This window comes from Bos taurus, chromosome 22, assembly GCF_002263795.3.
Source record: "Bos taurus isolate L1 Dominette 01449 registration number 42190680 breed Hereford chromosome 22, ARS-UCD2.0, whole genome shotgun sequence".
NCBI classification, from domain to species: Eukaryota; Metazoa; Chordata; class Mammalia; order Artiodactyla; family Bovidae; genus Bos; species Bos taurus.
In genome coordinates this window covers 44,641,796-44,661,679 of record NC_037349.1, presented here as the reverse complement: position 1 = coordinate 44,661,679, position 19,884 = coordinate 44,641,796, and the positions used below count along the sequence as shown (strand labels likewise).

Genomic DNA, 19,884 nt, shown 5'->3' with positions numbered 1-19,884 from the left:
CTTCTAGTCATCTGTGGCCTCTATATCATACTCACTGAGTTATCTATTACTACATAACAATATCATACACATTTAGTAGCTTCAAGAAACATATTTGTCTCACAGTTTCTGTGGGTCAGGGGTCCAAGTGTATTTAAGTTGGTTCCTCTGCAAGGCTGCAATCAATGTGTCAGCCAGGGCTGGGTTCTTCTCTGAAGCTCAACTGGGGAAGACTCCATTTCCTAGCTGATGTGACTGTTGGGAGCATTCAGTTCATTGTTGATTGATATCCACCCTAGGCTCCTAATCACAAAGCCCTGTCCATAGGCATGGACAATATGACAACTTTCTTCTTTAAATCTAGCAAGAAGGAGTGTCTCCTTGAAACACAAGCATCACCATCTTATGTGACATAATCACATGCATACCATCACCTTTGCTGTACTTTACTGGCTAGAGTAAAGCACAGGTCCTCCCCCTTTCTCTTCATTTAAAGGTAGAGGATCACATTAGGGCATGAATCTAGGAGGCAAGAGTCATGGAGGCCACCTTAGAGTCTGTCCACCATGGTCATTTTCATTTGGTCTCCAAAAGGTGGAAACCCTTGGGCCTTCTTTCTTGTCTCCTACACCCTCAAGGCCTAAGGAAATAGATATTGAGTGATATACAAATATAGATTCACAACCCATCCATCTCTCTCAATTCAATCTCTTCTATGAAATCTTTCCAAGGAGGCTCTCCTCTCTGTCCCCCTGCCCCACTCCATTCTCATCTGATAGCATTTAAAATGTAAACTAATAGTTTCCAAAATTTCAGGGCCAAAAATTGCATACTCTATAAAGAAATAATAATAGATGCCATTTATTAAATGTATTTATATTTTATTTATATTTATTTATAAATAGATTATGTATTTATGATCACAATTTAGCACCCCTATGTGTTGCTGTGCGGTCCCCCAGTCATGTCCGACTCTTTGTGACCTCATGGACTGTAGCACGCCAGACCTCTCTGTCCCTCACCATCTCTCAAAGTTTGCCCAAGTTCACGTCCATTGCATCAGTGATGCCATCCAGCCATCTCATCCTCTTGCGCCCTCTTCTCCTTCTGCCCTCCATCTTTCCTAGCATCATGGACTTTTCCAATGAGTCAGCTGTTTGCATCACTCACTATACTGGAAACCACATAGGCAATATCTCATTTAATCCTCAAAATGATATATTAAGTGAAGTGCAAATAGTATTTCTGTTTTATAGATGGGAACATGGAGACAAAGAAAGGACAAGACACTTAACCAAAGTCATACAGCTAATTAAGTGGTCTGTTAGTCGCTCAGTCCATGCAACCCCATGGACTGTAGCCTGCCAAGTTCCTCTGTTCATGGAATTGTCCAGGCAAGAATACTAGAGTGGGTTGTCATTTCCTTCTCCAGGAGATCTTCCTGACCCAGGCACTGAACCTGGGTCTTGCACATTGTAGGCAGATTCTTTACCATCTGAGCCACCAGGGAAGCCCAATTAAGTGGTGAGTGCTGGGTATTCTGACTCCAGACACCACACTCAAAACCAGATCAGGCACTTAAATATAACCACGTGTACTTTTAGGATCTTCTGAATGATAAAATAAAAAATAACCCAAAGCTACTTCGAGTTCAATAAATATATTTATAGTTTTTTCCAAAAATAGAATCTATAAATATTTACAAAACATAGTACATACATGTGCAAAAGGTCATTCCCTCAACAATGAAGATTAGCAACCATTTGCAGAGCCTCACAGCCCTCCCCACACAGCTCCTCAGCTGGGCACCAGGAGCTTCTACCGTATTCCTTTGCTACTAGCATTATACTCTGAATCAGTGGTTCTCAACCAGCAGTGGTTTTGCCCTCCTGCAGACAAGTAGCAATGTCTGAAGACAATTTTGATTGTCATGACTAGGGAGGGTATGCTATTGGCATCTAGTAAAACTAGATGTTTAGGGATGCTGCTAAACTTCTTGTAAAGCACTGGGCAGACCCTATAACAAGAAATTATCCAACTTGAGAAACCCTATTGTATTTCAATACAAAATTCCTTTGTTTTATATGTATTTGTCCTAACTACAAGATACACCAATGCTATCAGAGCAGCAACTATCTGAGTTCCTCATCACCCTACTTTTCCCACTCTACACCTGAATTAGGTGTACATACACCTGAATGATGAGTGTACAAGAGACAGGAATTGAAATTTATTTCCAAGATAGAATAGGCTTTATTTCTACAAGAGTGATTTATTCAATGATTAACTCATTTCCTCCAAAGTAAAAGCTTCTAGTTTGAATTTAGTAAAGGCTAATTTACTTCTGGAATTAACACAGCTTTACCCAGAGCAGCCTCTGGCACCTGTGTATCTGAATTAGCAAACAATTCCCTGGTTTAGAAAAGTCAGATAAAGGAAACAATATTCAAGATAGAGACCAATAGACAAATAGATCCAGAAGCATCATCAAATGTCAAGAACTAGAATGTGTTTATGTCCTCAAGCAATTATTCACCCCTTTAACATATGAAAGGCAAAGACATGCAAATGAACCAGCTTCCAAAAATGATTCTTTTTATTTTTTAATCACAAATCATTGTGAAGGAATAGAACAGTGCTCTAAAGCAAGTCAGATGTATTCACTGAATGATGAAAAGAATCCTTCTTTTTGTTAACACAAGTAAGAATTGTGTATCTACTAAGTAGAAAATACATTATAATTTTAAGAAGGTGAAGAAACCATTATTCTATTTTCAACATAAAGAAATCTAAACTTGTACTCTAGACCATACGTCAAATGACTATTTCAATTAATTTTCTACCAAGTAGGAAACCACCGTGCTGTGTATTTCCACGTGTCTGTGAGCCAATCTCAGGGTACAGTTCAGATTCTCTTTCGCTCTCAGATAAACAAAAAACAAATCCATTGAACCCAAAAAAAAGTTAAAACCTTTGGGACCACACTCACACTGCTGAGAAGACTCCAAAATTGTTCCATCTGCTCCAGCACTATACTTACCACAGGGGAGCTGATGAATCAGACTGGACAGGGCCACACCGGTCTCTGAAATTCCTCAGGAGCATCTTGATTACACCCAATTAGTGAGGCCATAGACAGAAGCCCAGTGACTCAGACAGCCTTGAAACCCAGCACAATCAGCAGGGCTGAAAAACCAAGGCCATTAGCTCCTGCTGTTTCCCACCTCTTAAAGAATCAAACCCAAGCTGGTTGTGAAAGACAATGGCCACTCTGTACAATCAATGACAGATTATTTTTAATGGGGGCAGGAGAGATTCAAAGCAGAGGGAGACTTCAAAATCACTAATCATCACATTTGGAATTCTCTGAAGGTTATTCTTTGAAACAACAGATCTAACTTCTCGAATATATTTTTCCTAGGCACATGCCTAAGCACATGTCAAACAGCATCAGAAAACAGTAATGAATTTATGTACCAAGGCCTGCAATAAAGTGGCCTGGGTGAAGTCCATCTGAGCATTAGCCTCACTGACAGGGGTCAGTGAACTCATGTGAGTGGATTGAGTCCTTGGCTAAGATCTGGTTTGGAGTCTAAGTAGGCATCTAGTTGGCATATGCCTACACCCTGTCGTTCATTCACCTACATTAGCTGAGCATTTACTCACACATGAGACCTTTTTTCTGACTTTTCCTTCCTTTCCTGTATCTTCTCACTCAGATTCTAAACTTTCTCCACTTGATTTAGTGGCCTGAATAAGTTCTACCTCCTCAGAGAAGCCAGCCCTGACCAACTCTAGCCAACATGACCTCACACTATTCTCTGAATATGGAATATCAGGGCAGCAGTTTATGGAGCTCTTATGATGTTCCAGGTACCATGCTCAACTCTTTATATATAACTGACTTCATTTAATTTTCCTATGCTGGGTATATATCACTTCCCTCACTTTACTGAAGAGAAAACTGAGGCTAAAAGAGAAAAAGTAACTTGCCTCAGATGACACAGCTAGTAAACAGTGGAGCCGATGTCTGTCTTGGGCACTAAATCAGGGCTCAGTAAGTTCTTCTGTGAATGGTCAGATAGTGAATATTTTAGCTTTGCAGGCCAAATATTCTTTGTTGTAACCTCTTAACTCTTTCTGTCATTGTAGTGAGAATGCAGTCACAGGCTACACATTTAAAAATGAGAAGAAAAAAAAACATGCTTAGCTCACCAGCAATATGAAACCAGCTGGTCCACGGGCCTACACGAAATCTTCCCTTGTGTAAAGTCAACGGGCTACAAGCACCTTGGCAACACCCTCCCCACTCCAGTGCACATAGCCTCAGACACACAGTAATAGCAAACTGCACTAGGAGCTTGTTAGAAACCAGACTCTGTCCCTATTTCCCAAAGACCTCACAAAAGCCTTCCCACCACACAGGGGCCATCACTATTCCCATTTGAGCTGATGTGCTTCAAGAAGTAAAGGAACTTCACAAGGCTGCCCAGCTGGTTAGGTGTGTGAGCTAGGATTTGAACTCAGACAGTATGACCCCAGAGCTGCATTTTCCACCTTCACAGCCTGTATTTGCCCAGGTTCACTGAAGCTGGAACCCACACCTCTTCAGTGTGACCATCTTGAATCGAGTCCTAGTCTCCTGGCTCCTCTGCTACCCATGTATATCCACAAGAAACATGGGGCCACTGCAGCCCTGGCTTTCCAAGGCAGATCTCACAGGGAATGCCACTTCTCACACTCTGAACAGGCAGAAAACATTCCTAAGGATAACTGAAGATCAACGGTCATTTAAGAACACTTGATTTCATATTCCATTGTCAAACTTTAATGAGCCATTACATTCAGTGGAATGACTGACTGATCTTAGGGATCAAATATATCATGTCCCACAATGTCATTTTTTAATTATAAATAAATATTGCAAGCACCAGGGAAATCACTTTCCAGAGTCCATTTCATTTACAGTCCCCACCCCATGTGTGCCTGGCTCTACTCTCAGGCACCAACCTGCCACATTAAACCATGATCTATATAAAGTTTCTTCTTCCATAAGACTTCTTCTGCCCTAATTCTGCAAATAATGGATAAAGACAAGTCCTGATGCTGGCTGAGGACAGAAAAGGGAGAAACGGATCCTGATTACAAAAGAATAAATCTTTGCTGGGCTGATTTGTCATCCAGTGAAGCAAGCATGGGTTTTAGAGCCAGAAAAAGTAGTTTACTGTTGGAGTAACCTTGAACCTTACTAATCCTCAAGTTCCTCATCTCAAACATGAGAACAAAAAACATCTATGGCACGGGTTCTTGATAAATCAAACAGTATTTCTACTAAAACGGGTCCAAACACCAGCCAGACCTTCTTCTCTTATGTGAGGTTTTTATTATAAAACACAAAAAACAGAATAATTTTCATAGTGGTTGTTGTATTACTTTTCATACACATTCTTTTAAACTTCCAAATTAGCATAAGGTAAAAGAGGCACAGCTGATGCTGCTGCTAAGTCGCTTCCGTCGTGTCCCACTATGTGCGACCCCATAGACGGCAGCCCACCAGGCTCCCCCGTCCCTGGGATTCTCCAGGCAAGAACACTGGAGTGGGTTGCCATTTCCTTCTCCAATGCATGAAAGTGAAAAGTGAAAGTGAAGTCGCTCAGTCCTGTCCGACTCTTAGCGACCCCATGCACTGCAGCCCACCAGGCTCCTCTGTCCATGGGGTTTTTAGGCAAGAGTACTGGAGTGGGGTGCCATTGCCTTCTCCAAAGAGGCACTGTGACACATTTAAATGGGAATTATCTAAAGTGGTGGTCTTCCCGGATTTTTTCTTTTTTGGGTCCACAGCCAAGTGTATGAAATAGTTAACAGATTTAAACTATATTTCAATCTAGCTTACATAATACAGCAAACACCTAGGTTACTTAGGGCCAGACATACCTTGGTTTCCAAAAAGTAACTATATCCCTTAAATGTGTTGTAGATGTCCAGTCAAGATGGTAACTTAGGCCATGGGAACTAAAGTCTTGGTTCACATCTCAACTCCTGACACTTAGTAACTCTGGATGTGGACAAACCTCTAGCCTCTTCAAGCTCTGCTACCCTCATCTATAACATGGAATGATGGTACCTGCCCCGTGAGTTTGTTATGAGGGTGAAATGAGATAATCTACGTAAATGCATATTAAATCCATATTAAATTGTAAAGCATTTAATATACCACCTGACTCCTTATAAGGATTCAATACCTTAGGTAATGATTATTAGTGTTTTATTAACCTTGGCTTATGATCACTGAGGCATTCTAAAGAATATGCAGCTCTGAAAGAAGAGATGAAAGAAATGTTGAGCAATAACATTCTGGGAAGGTGGATGGCCTAAGATGACACTTGACAAGGGGCTAACTCACTTGGTAGAAATTTATTTCAACATGTGTACACGTGTGCGTGCATCTGCAAAGATGTGCATGTGTGCCAATTTCTAGAATATTTGCTAAAAACTCCACCACATTATCATCATGCCTTGTGAATCTAACCAGACTGGGGAGTCTATCACAGAACAACTGTCAAGTTAAAATTGGATCCTTACTGTCCAAATGAAGGCAGTTTTTCAATTTCCTTTTCCTTTCTCCACTTCTCATCAACCTCCCACAAATGAACACGCTAACTGAAGCCAAGAATATACAGCTCAGAAATGAGATTGGGGAAAAAAATTAAAATGAAAAAGAAAAGCCTAGAAAAATAAGGATATTAGAGAAAGTAATCAAAGAGCAACACCACTTGATTATTCACACAAATAACACAATGAGCTGCCCTGCACCAGATACTCTCTGAACTGCTCTGTTGTCTCTAATCTTTATAACCAACATGCAGTGTACATGTTCTTATTCCCATTGAACAGATCAGGAAATCAAGGCTTTTACAGATGAAGTGACCTGCCCAAGGCCATCTAGTTCATAAGTGGTGAGTCAGGATTACCCTATCCTCTCTGGTAATAAAACTCTTCCAAAGAGCCCCTGACACTTCTCCAAGCTCTATGAGAGGTCCTGAGTCCTCTATAATAAAGAAACTAAGCTTGGCTTTTGCCTTCTAGGAGCATATAGTCTAATGAGGAGAACAGAGGCAAGTAATGATGATACAATGTAAGGCTAGATCTCCAGGGCTAAAAACAGTATGTCATGGGAGCTCCAAGGAGAAAGGGATTCAGTCCAGAAATGAAGAGGCAATATAAGGGTTAAGTACTGAAGGATGAATAAAAACCTTGTTGGTGTTGTTCAGTCAGCCAGTCGTATCCAACTCTTTGCAACTACATGGACTGCAGTACATTAGGCCCTCCATGTCCCTTACCATCTTCTGAAGTTTTCCCAAGTTCATGTCCATTGCATCAGTGAATAAGAGCTTGCCAGTCAGAAAAGAGGGAAATGGGCTGATCAAGGCTTATGATAATCATGCAAACAGAAGCACGAGACAGAAAAGATCCTTGCATGTCAGAGGTTGTAAGATTGGAGATAGATGAATGAGCTAAAAGGAAAAGGGAAACACGCTGGAGAGGAATCTACAGGTTGATAGTGAAAAGTCTTGTCAGCCATGCTATAGATGTAGAATGGATTCTGTAGACAAATTATAGGCAGAAAGAGATAGCAAAGCAGCTGCTGACCCAGAACAGAGTAGAGAAGGTGAAGAAAGAGGACAATGGGGTGAAATAAAGGCATATTCACAGGTTAGAGATGTCATGAGAGGCAAGGACATCAAAGTCTGACATGAAACACAGGGAAGAATAGATGATGCCTTCTCAAAGGAAATCCAACCAACCAGGCAAAAACAGTCTGTAAGAGAAATAAGCACAGGATCCTTAATATTTAGGAAACAGAATTGAAAGCAGAACAAAACAATAGCATATTTGACTTAGACCAGTAAGAAAAGTGAAGTCACTCAGTCATGTCGGACTCTTTGCAACCCCATGGACTGTAGCCTATAAGGCTCCTCCATCCACGGAATTTTCCTGGCAAGAGTACTGGAGTGGGTTGCGGGAGAGAAAATTTCAAAAATTAAAGTGATGGAGATTAACTCAAGGTCTCCAACAGAGATCAACAGAACTCAAAATGTAAGACTCAATTGTCTATGTTTCAAGAGGAATTTAACTAAAAGAAATAAGAAATTGAAAGCAACAAAAACACTAAGTTTGATTTGAAGCTGGGGCCACTGGACCATGGGAGACTCACAGGACATCAAGAAGTGAACCAGTACCATCAGTGAGAGCAGATGGTCCAGCAAGCCAACCAGAGCAGTAGAGATGGTGCCTGTTGCTAAAGGGAGAGAGGCCATCCCCATTAGGATGGTCTTCTGTATTTTTCCCTAAGAAATGCATCATAAATCATACACACAAGAGGGATTCAGGGTACAACCCAGGAAACACTAAGATCTGAAATAACAGCAGAGCTTCCTTGTTATCCTCAATATCGCTCCCACAATGCTGGCTCCAAGTCACGGCTCACATTTGAGAATTAAAGGTTCTCCAAAAAAAAAAAAAAAATCTGTTTCAATTACACACACTACTTCTACAAAAAGGAAAGTGTTATATTTCAAATGAGATAGACAGAACTTTAAAGCCCAGCCAATCCTCTGTCTGGAGATTCAGTAGAGTTCAAATAAGACAAAATATCTCCTGTCAAACAGATGGAAGGACACTGGTTGACCAGAACCAGGGTAAACACATGAAGAAAGACGTATGGACCAAGTTACCAGGGAATCAAGGAAGGATATTAAGTGTTTGGAGATCATCTGGTTCAACCTCCTGCTTTAGAGATTAGGAAAAAAAAGAACCAAACCAGAAAAATACATCTAGGTTCTGCTAGCACATTGGGAGGGCAGAGAGAGAGGAAGGAAGAGAGGGAGTGAGGGAGGGAGATAGAGAAAGAGAAACCAGGGCTTGTCACAATTTCCATTCCAAGATGTTGCTTTTCCCAAGATCCAGAACCCAGATCCTCAGGTAAAGCAGCCCTCTTCCCCTAAGGGCAGGCGCAAACCCCTCTTGGGGAATGAAAGACACCAGGGATAAACAAGCCACAACCTGTTTCTGCAACTCTGAATTACTGATTTTGGTGATGGTTAAACTCTCAGAGCCTGCTCCTGTTTTGTGAGTGCCTTCAGAGTGCCTCAAATTATTTTTTTTCTCCTATGAAAATGCAGGAACAATGACATGCAAGTCTACTCAGCAGGGACAATTAGCTATTTGCATCTGCAAGGAGGTTGACAGTGAGCTCTTCCTGACAGATGCCATCCTCCTCCCTTGAGACCATCTGTCCTACTGGAGTAGAGGAACCCTGCTCTGGAAGCTCTGTCCAACAGCTGGGAGGAAGCTCCTCCTTATTTACAGCGCAGCCTTTCTTGGGGTTTTGAGCCTGAGTCTTCTAGTGTCTTGAAAATCTGCCCAGAAATTGGCAGACACATCCAACACAGGATGTAGTTTTTTCATGGTCTGGTCTCCTTTGGAAGACATAAACAGGAGAGTTGCAATCTGTCTTTAGGACAGTCACATACAGAAATAAAGAGTGGTTATTCTACATGGCAGTATAATGAACATCATTTCTTCATGATACTTTTATGATACAGAGGAAAACAAATAATTGAATCTGTGGATGGCAATATATTAAAGAGTAGAGTAACAGCAGAGCATAATAGAAAAGACTATAGTGAGAAGTATATTAAGTTAATCAAACTTTAGGATAAACTCCTGATGAACAAAAATGGCCATAATTTTACAATGAAAACAGATTTGCTGAATTTCAACTTGAACAAGTCATCCACAGAATGAAAAATAAACATACAATATTTCCACCTTAGAAGTTAAGCCTTTGTTTTGAAATCAATTAATCAAGTACTCAGGACCACCAAGTGGCATCAAACATCACAGGGTATCGGAGGGAAAGGTGAAGAAGGCTTCTTATTCAAAGCAGCTTAAAACTCAAGTTGGTACTGCTGCTGCTGCTGCTAAGTTGCTTCAGTCGTGTCCAACTCTGTGCGACCCCATAGACGGCAGCCCACCAGGCTCCCCCGTCCCTGGGATTCTCCAGGCAAGAACACTGGAGTGGGTTGCCATTTCCTTCTCCAATGTATGAAAGTGAAAAGTGAAAGTGAAGTCGCTCAGTCGTATCCAACTCTGAGCAACACCATGGACTGCAGCCCACCAGGCTCCTCCGTTCATGGGATTTTCCAGGCAAGAGTACTGGAGTGGGGTGCCATTGCCTTCTCCGCAAGTTGGTACAAGCGAGATGAACACAACTGAATTAATGAAAACGAGAATTTATACAGTGTAAGGCAGAAGTCTTTAGGCAATGACACTGCAACATCACATATTCCTGTCAAATGTAGTCCCAGGGTGTCAGTATTCTTTGTATTGAAAAAAAGGTGAAACTACACAATGACTTTTGCTTCACTTTAAATAGAAAAGCATTTCTCTATCAATGCAATTTTTAAAATAAAATTAGGCAAAATGACAAATTAGTCTTCTAACCTTTAGTCCAGTACTTCTCAAAGTCCAAGAACTACCTACATAGGAACCAACTGGAACACAGTTTAAAATGCAGGTTTCTTGGTCTCCTCTAAGCCCGCTGACAAGGACTTGTGAGGTGGGGCCGAGGAGCACGTGCTTTTATGAACACTGTGTGCAACGCTGACATTTACCCAGGTCTGACAACTGGGGCTTCCCAACAAGCCCTGTCCCAAGCCTCTTCCCTGCCTGTGTCAGGGTGTGCTTTCTGAAACAGAAACTTCATCACATCATTCTCCTATTTAAAAAAAAGAAAGAAAGAAAAAGCCTTCACTGTTCCTTCTTTGCCTGCAGAACTAAACCCAAACTCCTTAGTGCAGTTTATAAGAATTAGCCTACCTTCAATGTCTAGCCCCTGGCATACCGGAAACACTTTCACAATATACTCCAAAGCAACATGAACATCTGATACATGCTACAACATGGATGAAAACTTGAAAACAGTGTAAGTGAATAAGCAAAATACAAAAGGACAAATACTATATGATTCCACTTACATGAAATATCTAGAACATGCAAATGTAGATGGACAGGAAGTAGATCGGAGGTTACTAGAAGCTTGAAGAAGAAGGAGAGTGAGTATTTGCTGCTTAATAGTTACAGAGTTTCTATTTAGGGTAATAAAAAGATATGGGAAATAGTGGTAATGGTTGCCTGACACTGTGCCTATAATTACTGCCATTGAGTTATATACTTAAAGGTGGTTAAAATGGCAAATTCTATGTGATGAATATTTACCACAATTTTTAAAAATTAATAATGTAATATACCAAAAACCATTGAGTTGTACTCTTTAAATGAGTGAATTATATTGTATGTAAATTATATCTCAATAAAGCTGTAAAAATGTACATAAAATACCAGTGTGGGAGAAAGACAAGGGAGGATATACTCTCTGGATGACAAGATGCAAAAGGTTCTATTTTCTGAGTTTCTCTATAATTTCCCAAAATTTCATAATGAGCTTGTGTGTGTTACCTTTGCATTCAGAAGAAAAAGAATAAGTGTCATTTTAACATTAAAAGTTTAAACAAGATAAACATCAGATATCAGCCATGATCTCAGGGGTCAGGACCCTTGGCAGCGGGGTGTCAGCGGGACCCCAGGCATCTAGTGCTGCCTGTATTCTTCACTGAGTGAGCCCCCACTCACTTCCATGGGGCTGTGATACTGTGTCTTGGTGGCCAAAAGAGTTCATAATGCGGCCAGGGACTCTGGAGGGAAACTGCCAGGATTTCACCACTCACTAAGCCCCTCTCAGAGTCTGTTTCCTCATCTGAGCAACGGGAATAATAATGGCACGTACTTCATTGTCATCAAGAAAGTAAATTAATTAATTTACATGAAGTACATAAAACAATGCCTGACATTCAGTACTCTGACCTAAGAGTTTAGTCAATTACCGGCTGCCATTTTTTTTTTAGTTGCGGCTGTTGCTCTGTTACACTCGTATGACTATTTCCTAACCATTCTTCCTTGAGCAGAGACTGGCTAACTATGGCCCAAGGGCCAAATCTGACCCATCACCCATTTTTGTATGGCCTATAATTAGTATAGTTTTCACATTGTTTTAGTGTTTAGAAAAGAACCAAGAAAAATTATTTCATGACATATAGAAAATATTTTAAAATTGAAATTTCAGTATCCATAAATAAACCTGTATTGGAACACTGATGCTCCTATACATTTACATATTACCTATGCTTGCTTTCATGTAGTTATATGAACTATCCGACCTGCAAAGCCTAAAATACCTGACCTCTTTACATAAAATGTTTGCTGACTCCCAGATATGGAACCCAAGAAAGTCCCCTGTGCCTCCTTACTCCCTGCTTGACAAGTCTGTATTAGCTGGTCGGTCAGCACTGGGTCTGAGCATGCCTCTCTTTGTACTGGGCTACTTGACTATTCTCTCTTTGCTAGTAACTAGGCTTTGGTATCAGTTTCCATTTGTTTGGAGGAATCAGATCATTCCTTTTCATCCCTCTTTCTCTTCTGTCTTTCTATTTTGTGTTATACTATCTAAAAAGTGTTTATCAGAAAAACAATCGCAAGGTATAGAACACAGGCAATTTATGCACCAATCTTAAGACAGGCCCCGATAACCCTGCTGCTTGAGCCACGCTCACAGACTGGTGATTCTGTGGTTCTCATCACACCAGTATCCATTCGGGCAAGTTTTTCTGTGAGTCACCAATAAAACCAGATAAAGTTCTCCTTCCGTCTCTAATTTTTCTCCTGAGAGCTTGGTTTTAATCCAGAAAGAGCATTCTCTCTGGTTTGCCTGCTAGGCGGGCACAGATTGTCAGGTCTGTGTTTTTGTTGTTGTTGGTTTGGTTTTTGTTTTGCTTTGTTTTGTTTGCAGGGTGGGGTTTGTTTTTAATTGAGACATAATTGACATATAACATTATGTTAGCTTCAGGCGTACAATATAATGATTCAATATTTGTATACATTGCAGAATGATCACTACAAAAGTCTAGTTAACATCTATCACCACCCATGAATCATTTTTTCTTACAATGAGAACTCTTAAGGTCTACTCTCCTAAAATATTCAAGTACACAATACTATAATTAACAACAGTCACCATGCTGTACATTACATTTCAGGACTTAAATTATCTTATAATTGGAAGTTGGTAGCTTTTGACCCCCTTCATCTCAACCAACCCTGCCTCTCACTCTGTCAACCACTTTTGAAAGGAGACAACTATCAGGTTGAGGGTCCAAGATGTTAAGTGTACAAGCATCACTTCCAATAACTGTTGCCAGCTCTCATGAGGTCATCTAAGCCATCTCCTCTGCCAGGGAAAACTCCTGATTCTTATGTATCTACTCGCATTAAAATCCTAATTCTTGCATCTATCTCACCTAATTTCACTAAAAACACCTTTAATGGACAATCTAGAGAATATCTGACTTAAGGAAAATTGGTTTTTGAGAGGTACCGGAGGGCTTCCCTGGTGACTGAGACAATAAAGAATCTGCCTGCAATGCAGGAGACCTGGATTCGATCCCTGGGTCAGAAAGATCCCTTGGAGAAGGGAATGACTACCCACTCCACCATTCTTGCTTGGAAAATTCCATGGACAGAGGAGCCTGGTGGGCCACAGTCCAAGGAGTCACAAAGAGTTGGACATGACTGAGTGACTAACACTCACTTTCACTTTAGGGGAAAAAAGGGAGGAATAAGATTTCTCAGGCTCGATAAGCACCACCTTTTATTGATAGGCAGAGGCCACCAAACAAAATTCTGATTCAAAAATCGCTTCACTAAAAGATCCTTTGGCCAAAGCTAATGAACAATTTAATAATCTTAGTTGTTGTTCAGTCACACAGACTCTTTGTGACCCATGGACTGTAGCCAAAAGCTCCTCTGTCCATGGAATTTCCAAAGCAAAAATACTGGAGTGGATTGCCATTTCTTTCTCCAGGAGACCTTCCTGACCCAGGGATCGAACCCACCTCTCCTGTGTCTTTACATTGGCAGTCAGATTATCACTGAGCCACAGGGGAAGCCCTTAACAATCTTGAGCAACCACAAACTAGACTCATTTCCCTAGTAAATCCTCCTCCTCTGTGTCCTCCAGTTGCCTCCATATGTTTAGTACCTACTCACCCCCAAGCCTTCTCATCTTTCTTCTTTTGCACGTCCGTCAACTTCTCTTCCCCTTGTTCAGAGCCTTCACCTTTTCTCAATGACTCCCCTAAGACTCTGAGATGCCAGCTGTGTCTAAAGATCCATCCTGCCCATGAGCCTGGTATTCAAGAAACCACAGAATTTAAACCTTGAACCTAAATAACTATAATTAAGGGTTTTCCTAAATCCAGACAAGACCAGCAACCATTCATAGAATAATTTAGAATTCTTTTGTGTGCATATGACTCAGGGTTACTAGACTTTTATCAACCTGTACACATGTTTATTGGAATTTAAATCCTGAATAGCAAAGGCTAATTGGACTGTCCGAGAAAAGGCCCTACAGTATCTCTCTTTCCACAATAAACCTGAGAGTAAAAAAAATGAAAGGCCTGAAAATGTAAAATCTTCTAAAAGCCATAACCAAAACTTTTCCAATAAAATTAGATTGGACCATAATTCAGTCATGCCAAGAAAAGATGAAAAGAAACTATAAGAGAATTTTAGAATAGAATGAAAAATAATTTCCTGAATAATTTATTCAGGAATTAAAGAACATTAACAATGGCTTTTTCACCTTGGCCAAAGGTACTCCCACTAGCCCTAAAACCATGTAGTCCACTCCCTTGGGTTTACACTAGCTATTCTTCTGTGAATATTTGTGCTGAGGGATTTCATTTAAAATACTAGATTTTATCTTGCTACACAAATACATGGCAAAATACTGCAATGTACTCAGCCCTATTACCAATACATTAAGGCTCCCTTTTTACAACATCTTTCTAAACAGCCTTTTCATGATCTTGAGATTTGTCAACTGGAAGAAACATGAGAGAAAAACTGCCCTTTAACCTTGCTGGAAGAGACATTAGGAGGTACTGTCAACGACAAATCCAGCAGTGAAACTCCAAGGAGTCAATGCCTAGGTTCACGCTTCACAACTAGGAAAGCAGAATTCCAAAGAACTACTCGAATAGGGAGACCTCAAATTGAAAACTGTCAGAGATCCTCTAAAAGGAGCCAATTTTTAGAAAGATGCCCAGGGGTTTTAGAACAAGCTGATGACCTCAGAAAGGAGAGAGTTTCTACTCAAGGCACTGCCCCAATTCCTGTTTTATCACCTGCCTCCTTATAATCATTCTCATTTTCTATAGATTCCTGCCTTTTTCCACCCAAAACAGCACCTTTTCTCTTTTCTTTCCTCTTCACAATTGTTAGGTCAGAAAACAATCATTCTTAGATTAATCCAAACAGCAGACGCTATCTCAATCTTATTGATTCCTGGATGCCCCACCTAACACTGGATACCCATGATGCAGTCCTTTAGTCAGTTCCATTCTCATCAAATGAGACTATAGGGAATTATAGTCAATAGCATTTCCACTTTAATCTATGTGGCCAAATGACCTTAAATCAATCTGTGACTTTGCTAATGACTCTCTCTCCCAGAAAAAAGAACTAATTATTACAATCTGTTGATTCAATCCTGGGTAATTTCACATTTGAATTCAACAAATTTCCTAGAAAAATGGTTCAAATGTCACCTGAAGGAGACTTTCATAGATTCAAATATGAAAGCCAATTATGTGATGCTTTGGATCTGATCTCATGTTGTGAAAAATTCATCTTGTTCTATATATCCAAGAGCACCTCCTGGATACTACTCCTTTTGCACCCAAGACACCTGATGCTATTAACATTTGCCTCAAACTAATACCTCATATACTTCAGGAATAATAGTCCAAGACCTGTCCAGGCACAGAGACTCTACTTCTATAATTCACTGAGGCTGGGCATGAGCTCCAAAATGAGGTCACTTTTGATTATTCAGGGTGAAATGACTGACTCACTGTTTATGCAAATAATCAGAGCAATGTTCCCAATGATGGGAATCTTACAAACAGAAATACCTACAAGAAATTAATGACTAACTCTGGCAGAAGTTATTAATACTACCACTTCTGACCTAGATGAATATGGATTAGTCTCAATTCATTGGCACAAACAGTGAGAGACAACTGCATTGCTCCACATTTCTTGCTGGCTGATCACATGGTGTCTGTGCAATTGCTACTGCTGCTTGCTATACTTGGATCAACGAAAAGAAAAGGTAGGAGAGGCAAACACTACCTTCAAGAAACAAGTTACTCGGCTGTCCAAGGTTGACCCTGATGGCCTATAAAATTTTTAGCCGGAGTTGAGCAACTGGAGTACCTGGTTCTGAAGCAACTTAAATGGCACTATTAATTATTCTCGTTTTTGTCAAATGGTCAAATGACTGCAATATGAATACAGCAACAAAAAGGCCAAGAAGATACTGCAACACTACAGTTGACTATGGAGACAACTGGATAATCTCTGACAAGTGACAGTCTGGATCTGTAATCTGTCCTGGAGTGGTCAATCACTCAAAAACAAAAGAATGATGAAAAGAGAGGACTGTGAGAATGAATATACAAATGAACATGGTCATGACAAACAGAAGTTTGACCCCAAAATCTGCTGCAGCCTGCAACAGTCAGGATTCGGACAATGACTGCTAGCTTCCCTATTTTTAAGTTGTGCTTCCAACTCAGGACCAATGTGAGGAAGCCAAAATATTCTCCCGTGAATCAATCACATAAGATGCCTTGCTTCTAGTTGGCCTGCTTGCCCATGCCAACAACCTACAATTAAATCATATATACCTGAAGGCTTCCCTTTTTCACCAGAGAGCTTTCCCACTGTACCAACTGCCGCTAAGACCCTCTGTCAAATGTAAGTGATGGTGGCTGCCTTCCTTGCTATAGCAAGCTCTGAATAAATAGCCTCTGTTTCTTGTCCTTTGGTTCAACTTCATTTATTTCTATACTACATATAACCACATGCACATACACACACACACACACACACACAGCACGACCATGTGCAACACTCTAGAAACCTCAGTAGCCATAGAAGGGGGATCACTCTTTACTGAGGTAGCACATTCTCACATCTCTATCTTACCCGCCAAGGGCTCAGGTATAACTGCTACCACCTATCCAATATCCCCTTCCCAGATAGGCAAACTTGCCTGACATCAATGCACCCAGACTCTGCTCAGAGAAGGAGCTTCCTAACCCTATGCTATGGCATAGCCACAGATGGGTTACCATTCTGCTAATGAGTCATTTATTCCCTCACCACCATCTCATCCAAGCATCTCTAGCCACAAGCAACTTCCAGCTGCTCACTCTAGAGTAACATAGAACATTATCATTTTCTGTGTTTGGCATTGTTTGAGGAAACTGGGCAAGTACTAAGGAGTTTCCATGACACTAAGTCCTGGGGTCTCACATGAAGCATGCCATCCTTTGCAATGTAGGAATCTGTGTGAATTATGGGGATTTGGCAAGATGCCCAAAATAAGGGGCTCCAATATCACTGCAGATGGTGACTGCAGTCACAAAATTAAAAGATGCTTGCTCCTTGAATGAAAAGCTATGAAAAAACTAGACAGCCTATTAAAAAGCAGAGACATCACTTTACTGACAAAGATCTATATAGTCAAAGATACGGTTTTTCCAATAGTTATGCACAGATGTGAGAGTTGAACCATAAAGGAGGCTGAGCACCAAAGAATTGAGGCTTTTGAACTGTGGTGCTGAAGAAGACTCTTGAGAATCCCTTGGACTGCAAGGAAATCAAACCAGTCAATCCTAAAGGAAATAAACCCTGAGTATTTATCGGAAGAACTGATGCTAAAGCTGAAGCTTCAATACTTGGCCAACTGATGCAAAGAGCCAACTCACTAGAAAAGAACCTGATGCTGGGAAAGACTGAGGCATGAGGAGAAGAGGGCGAAGTAGGATGAGATGGTTGGACAGCATCACTGACTCAATGGACATGAGTTTGAGCAAACTCCAGGAGATAGTGAAAGACAGGGAAGACTGGTGTGCTGCAGTCCATGGGATTGCAAAGAGTTGGACACAACTTAACAACAACAATGTTCAGTTGTTGACTGAACAACAACAATGGAGATTTGGCAAGATGCCAAAATGAGAGGAACATGAATGTGATTCTTTTGATGGGTAAGAGAGTTACTAGCCAAGGAAATGAGCTGAAGACTTCTCTGGCTAGGAGGTATTTCATGCTTTCAAATTCTAAGGACTATACAAGTTACAAGTCCTTCTTTGGAAGGACTGATACTAAAGCTGAAACTCCAATACTTAGGCCACCTCATGCGAAGAGTTGACTTATTGGAAAAGACTCTGATGCTGGGAGGGATTGGGGGCAGAAGGAGAAGGGGACAACAGAGGATGAAATGGCTGGATGGCATCACCAACTCAATGGACAAGGGTTTGGGTGAACTCCGGGAGTTGGTGATGGACAGGGAGGCCTGGAGTGCTGCAATTCATGGGGTCACAAAGAGTCGGACATGACTGAGTGACTGAACCGAACTTATACAAGTTACAAGCTGCAGCATGACTCCAAACAGGTGAGACTCATGATATTCCCACTGATGGCAGAACATTCAAATTATACTGATCAACATTAGTTATATTAAATAATATTGCTAAGGATAATTATATCCTAACTATACATCTATCACTCAATAAGCTTTTACTGTATTTCAGGCACTATTATCAAGTTCTTAACATATGTTTTCTCATTTAATCATCACATCAACTTGATGATACCAGTTCTACTAAGGTACCCATTGCACAAATGAGGAAACTGAAGCTAACAACATTGGAGCAAGATCACACAGCAGAACAGGAGACAGAAACCAGCTATAATCTGTTAAACATCATACCCTAAGCTACCAACTTATAATTTACAAGGCTACATATAACCTATATTTGACTGACCACATGTTAGCCACCACATGAGGCATGACAGGTTAATATAAAGAAAAATAAATGTGAAATAGGAGAGAAAATTCACATCATTATTCAGCAACTGAAAATTAAATTCTAATTTATATGAAGTCAGCTATTAATACTATGTCAATTCTACTTAATACTTGTGTTGCACTTTGACAACATGGAATATAAATTTCTTTTAGTGTTCCAATTTACTATAGTTTTTTTTTTTTTTTTTACTTTACAATATTGTACTGTAGTTTTAAAACTGACTTTGCAAGTGCCTTCCAAATTATTTCATATGATAACTGTGAAAGCAACTTCATTTACTGCAAGTCTACTTTATGCACCAGGCCAGCATTTCATCTGCATTTTTCAGCCTAATATTAAAATGGACATTTAACTAATACATTTTATTCATAATGATCCCATAAAATTACATGGAAATCACACTGAAATATTAACACCAAAAAACTATATATCAGACTAATAATTGTGTATTATTTTAAAAGAAGTAGATTCAATAACTTGCTATTTTAATACAGAGTCATTTTATATCAACTAAAAAGAGGAGGAAATTTTAAAGTAATGTAGTCTATTCAACCTTGGCATTTGTTACTTCCTAAATTTGAGTATAAGATATGAATAACTGGGGACATCACCATAGCGTGAAAGCATATTTAAGACTCAACAGGAGATTAACCACAAAGTTTTCACCTTCCCCCTCTCACTCTCCCCTCCCAACTTTGTGCTTCACACAGACAGTAGCATACCGGTCTAAAGCAAGAGTCAGCAAAGTTTTTCTGTAAAGAGCCAGAGAGTAAATATTTACTCCTTGTCAACCAGATAGTCTGCTGCAACTATTCAACTTGGTTATTGTAGCATGAAGCAGCCA

At 40.3% G+C, this 19,884-nt stretch overlaps 1 protein-coding gene across 8 annotated transcripts in view; it reads right to left on the bottom strand.

Annotated features, from left to right (window-relative positions):
* The window catches only part of ERC2 (ELKS/RAB6-interacting/CAST family member 2), a 980,761-nt gene that overhangs the window by 858,457 nt on the left and 102,420 nt on the right, over positions 1-19,884 (bottom strand). The window contains exon 1 of one of the 8 annotated variants that reach the window (XM_059879785.1): positions 2,969-19,191. Within the exon in view, the coding sequence (XP_059735768.1) occupies positions 2,969-2,998 (30 nt within the window). The 5' untranslated portion in view covers positions 2,999-19,191. 8 annotated transcript variants of the gene reach the window in all.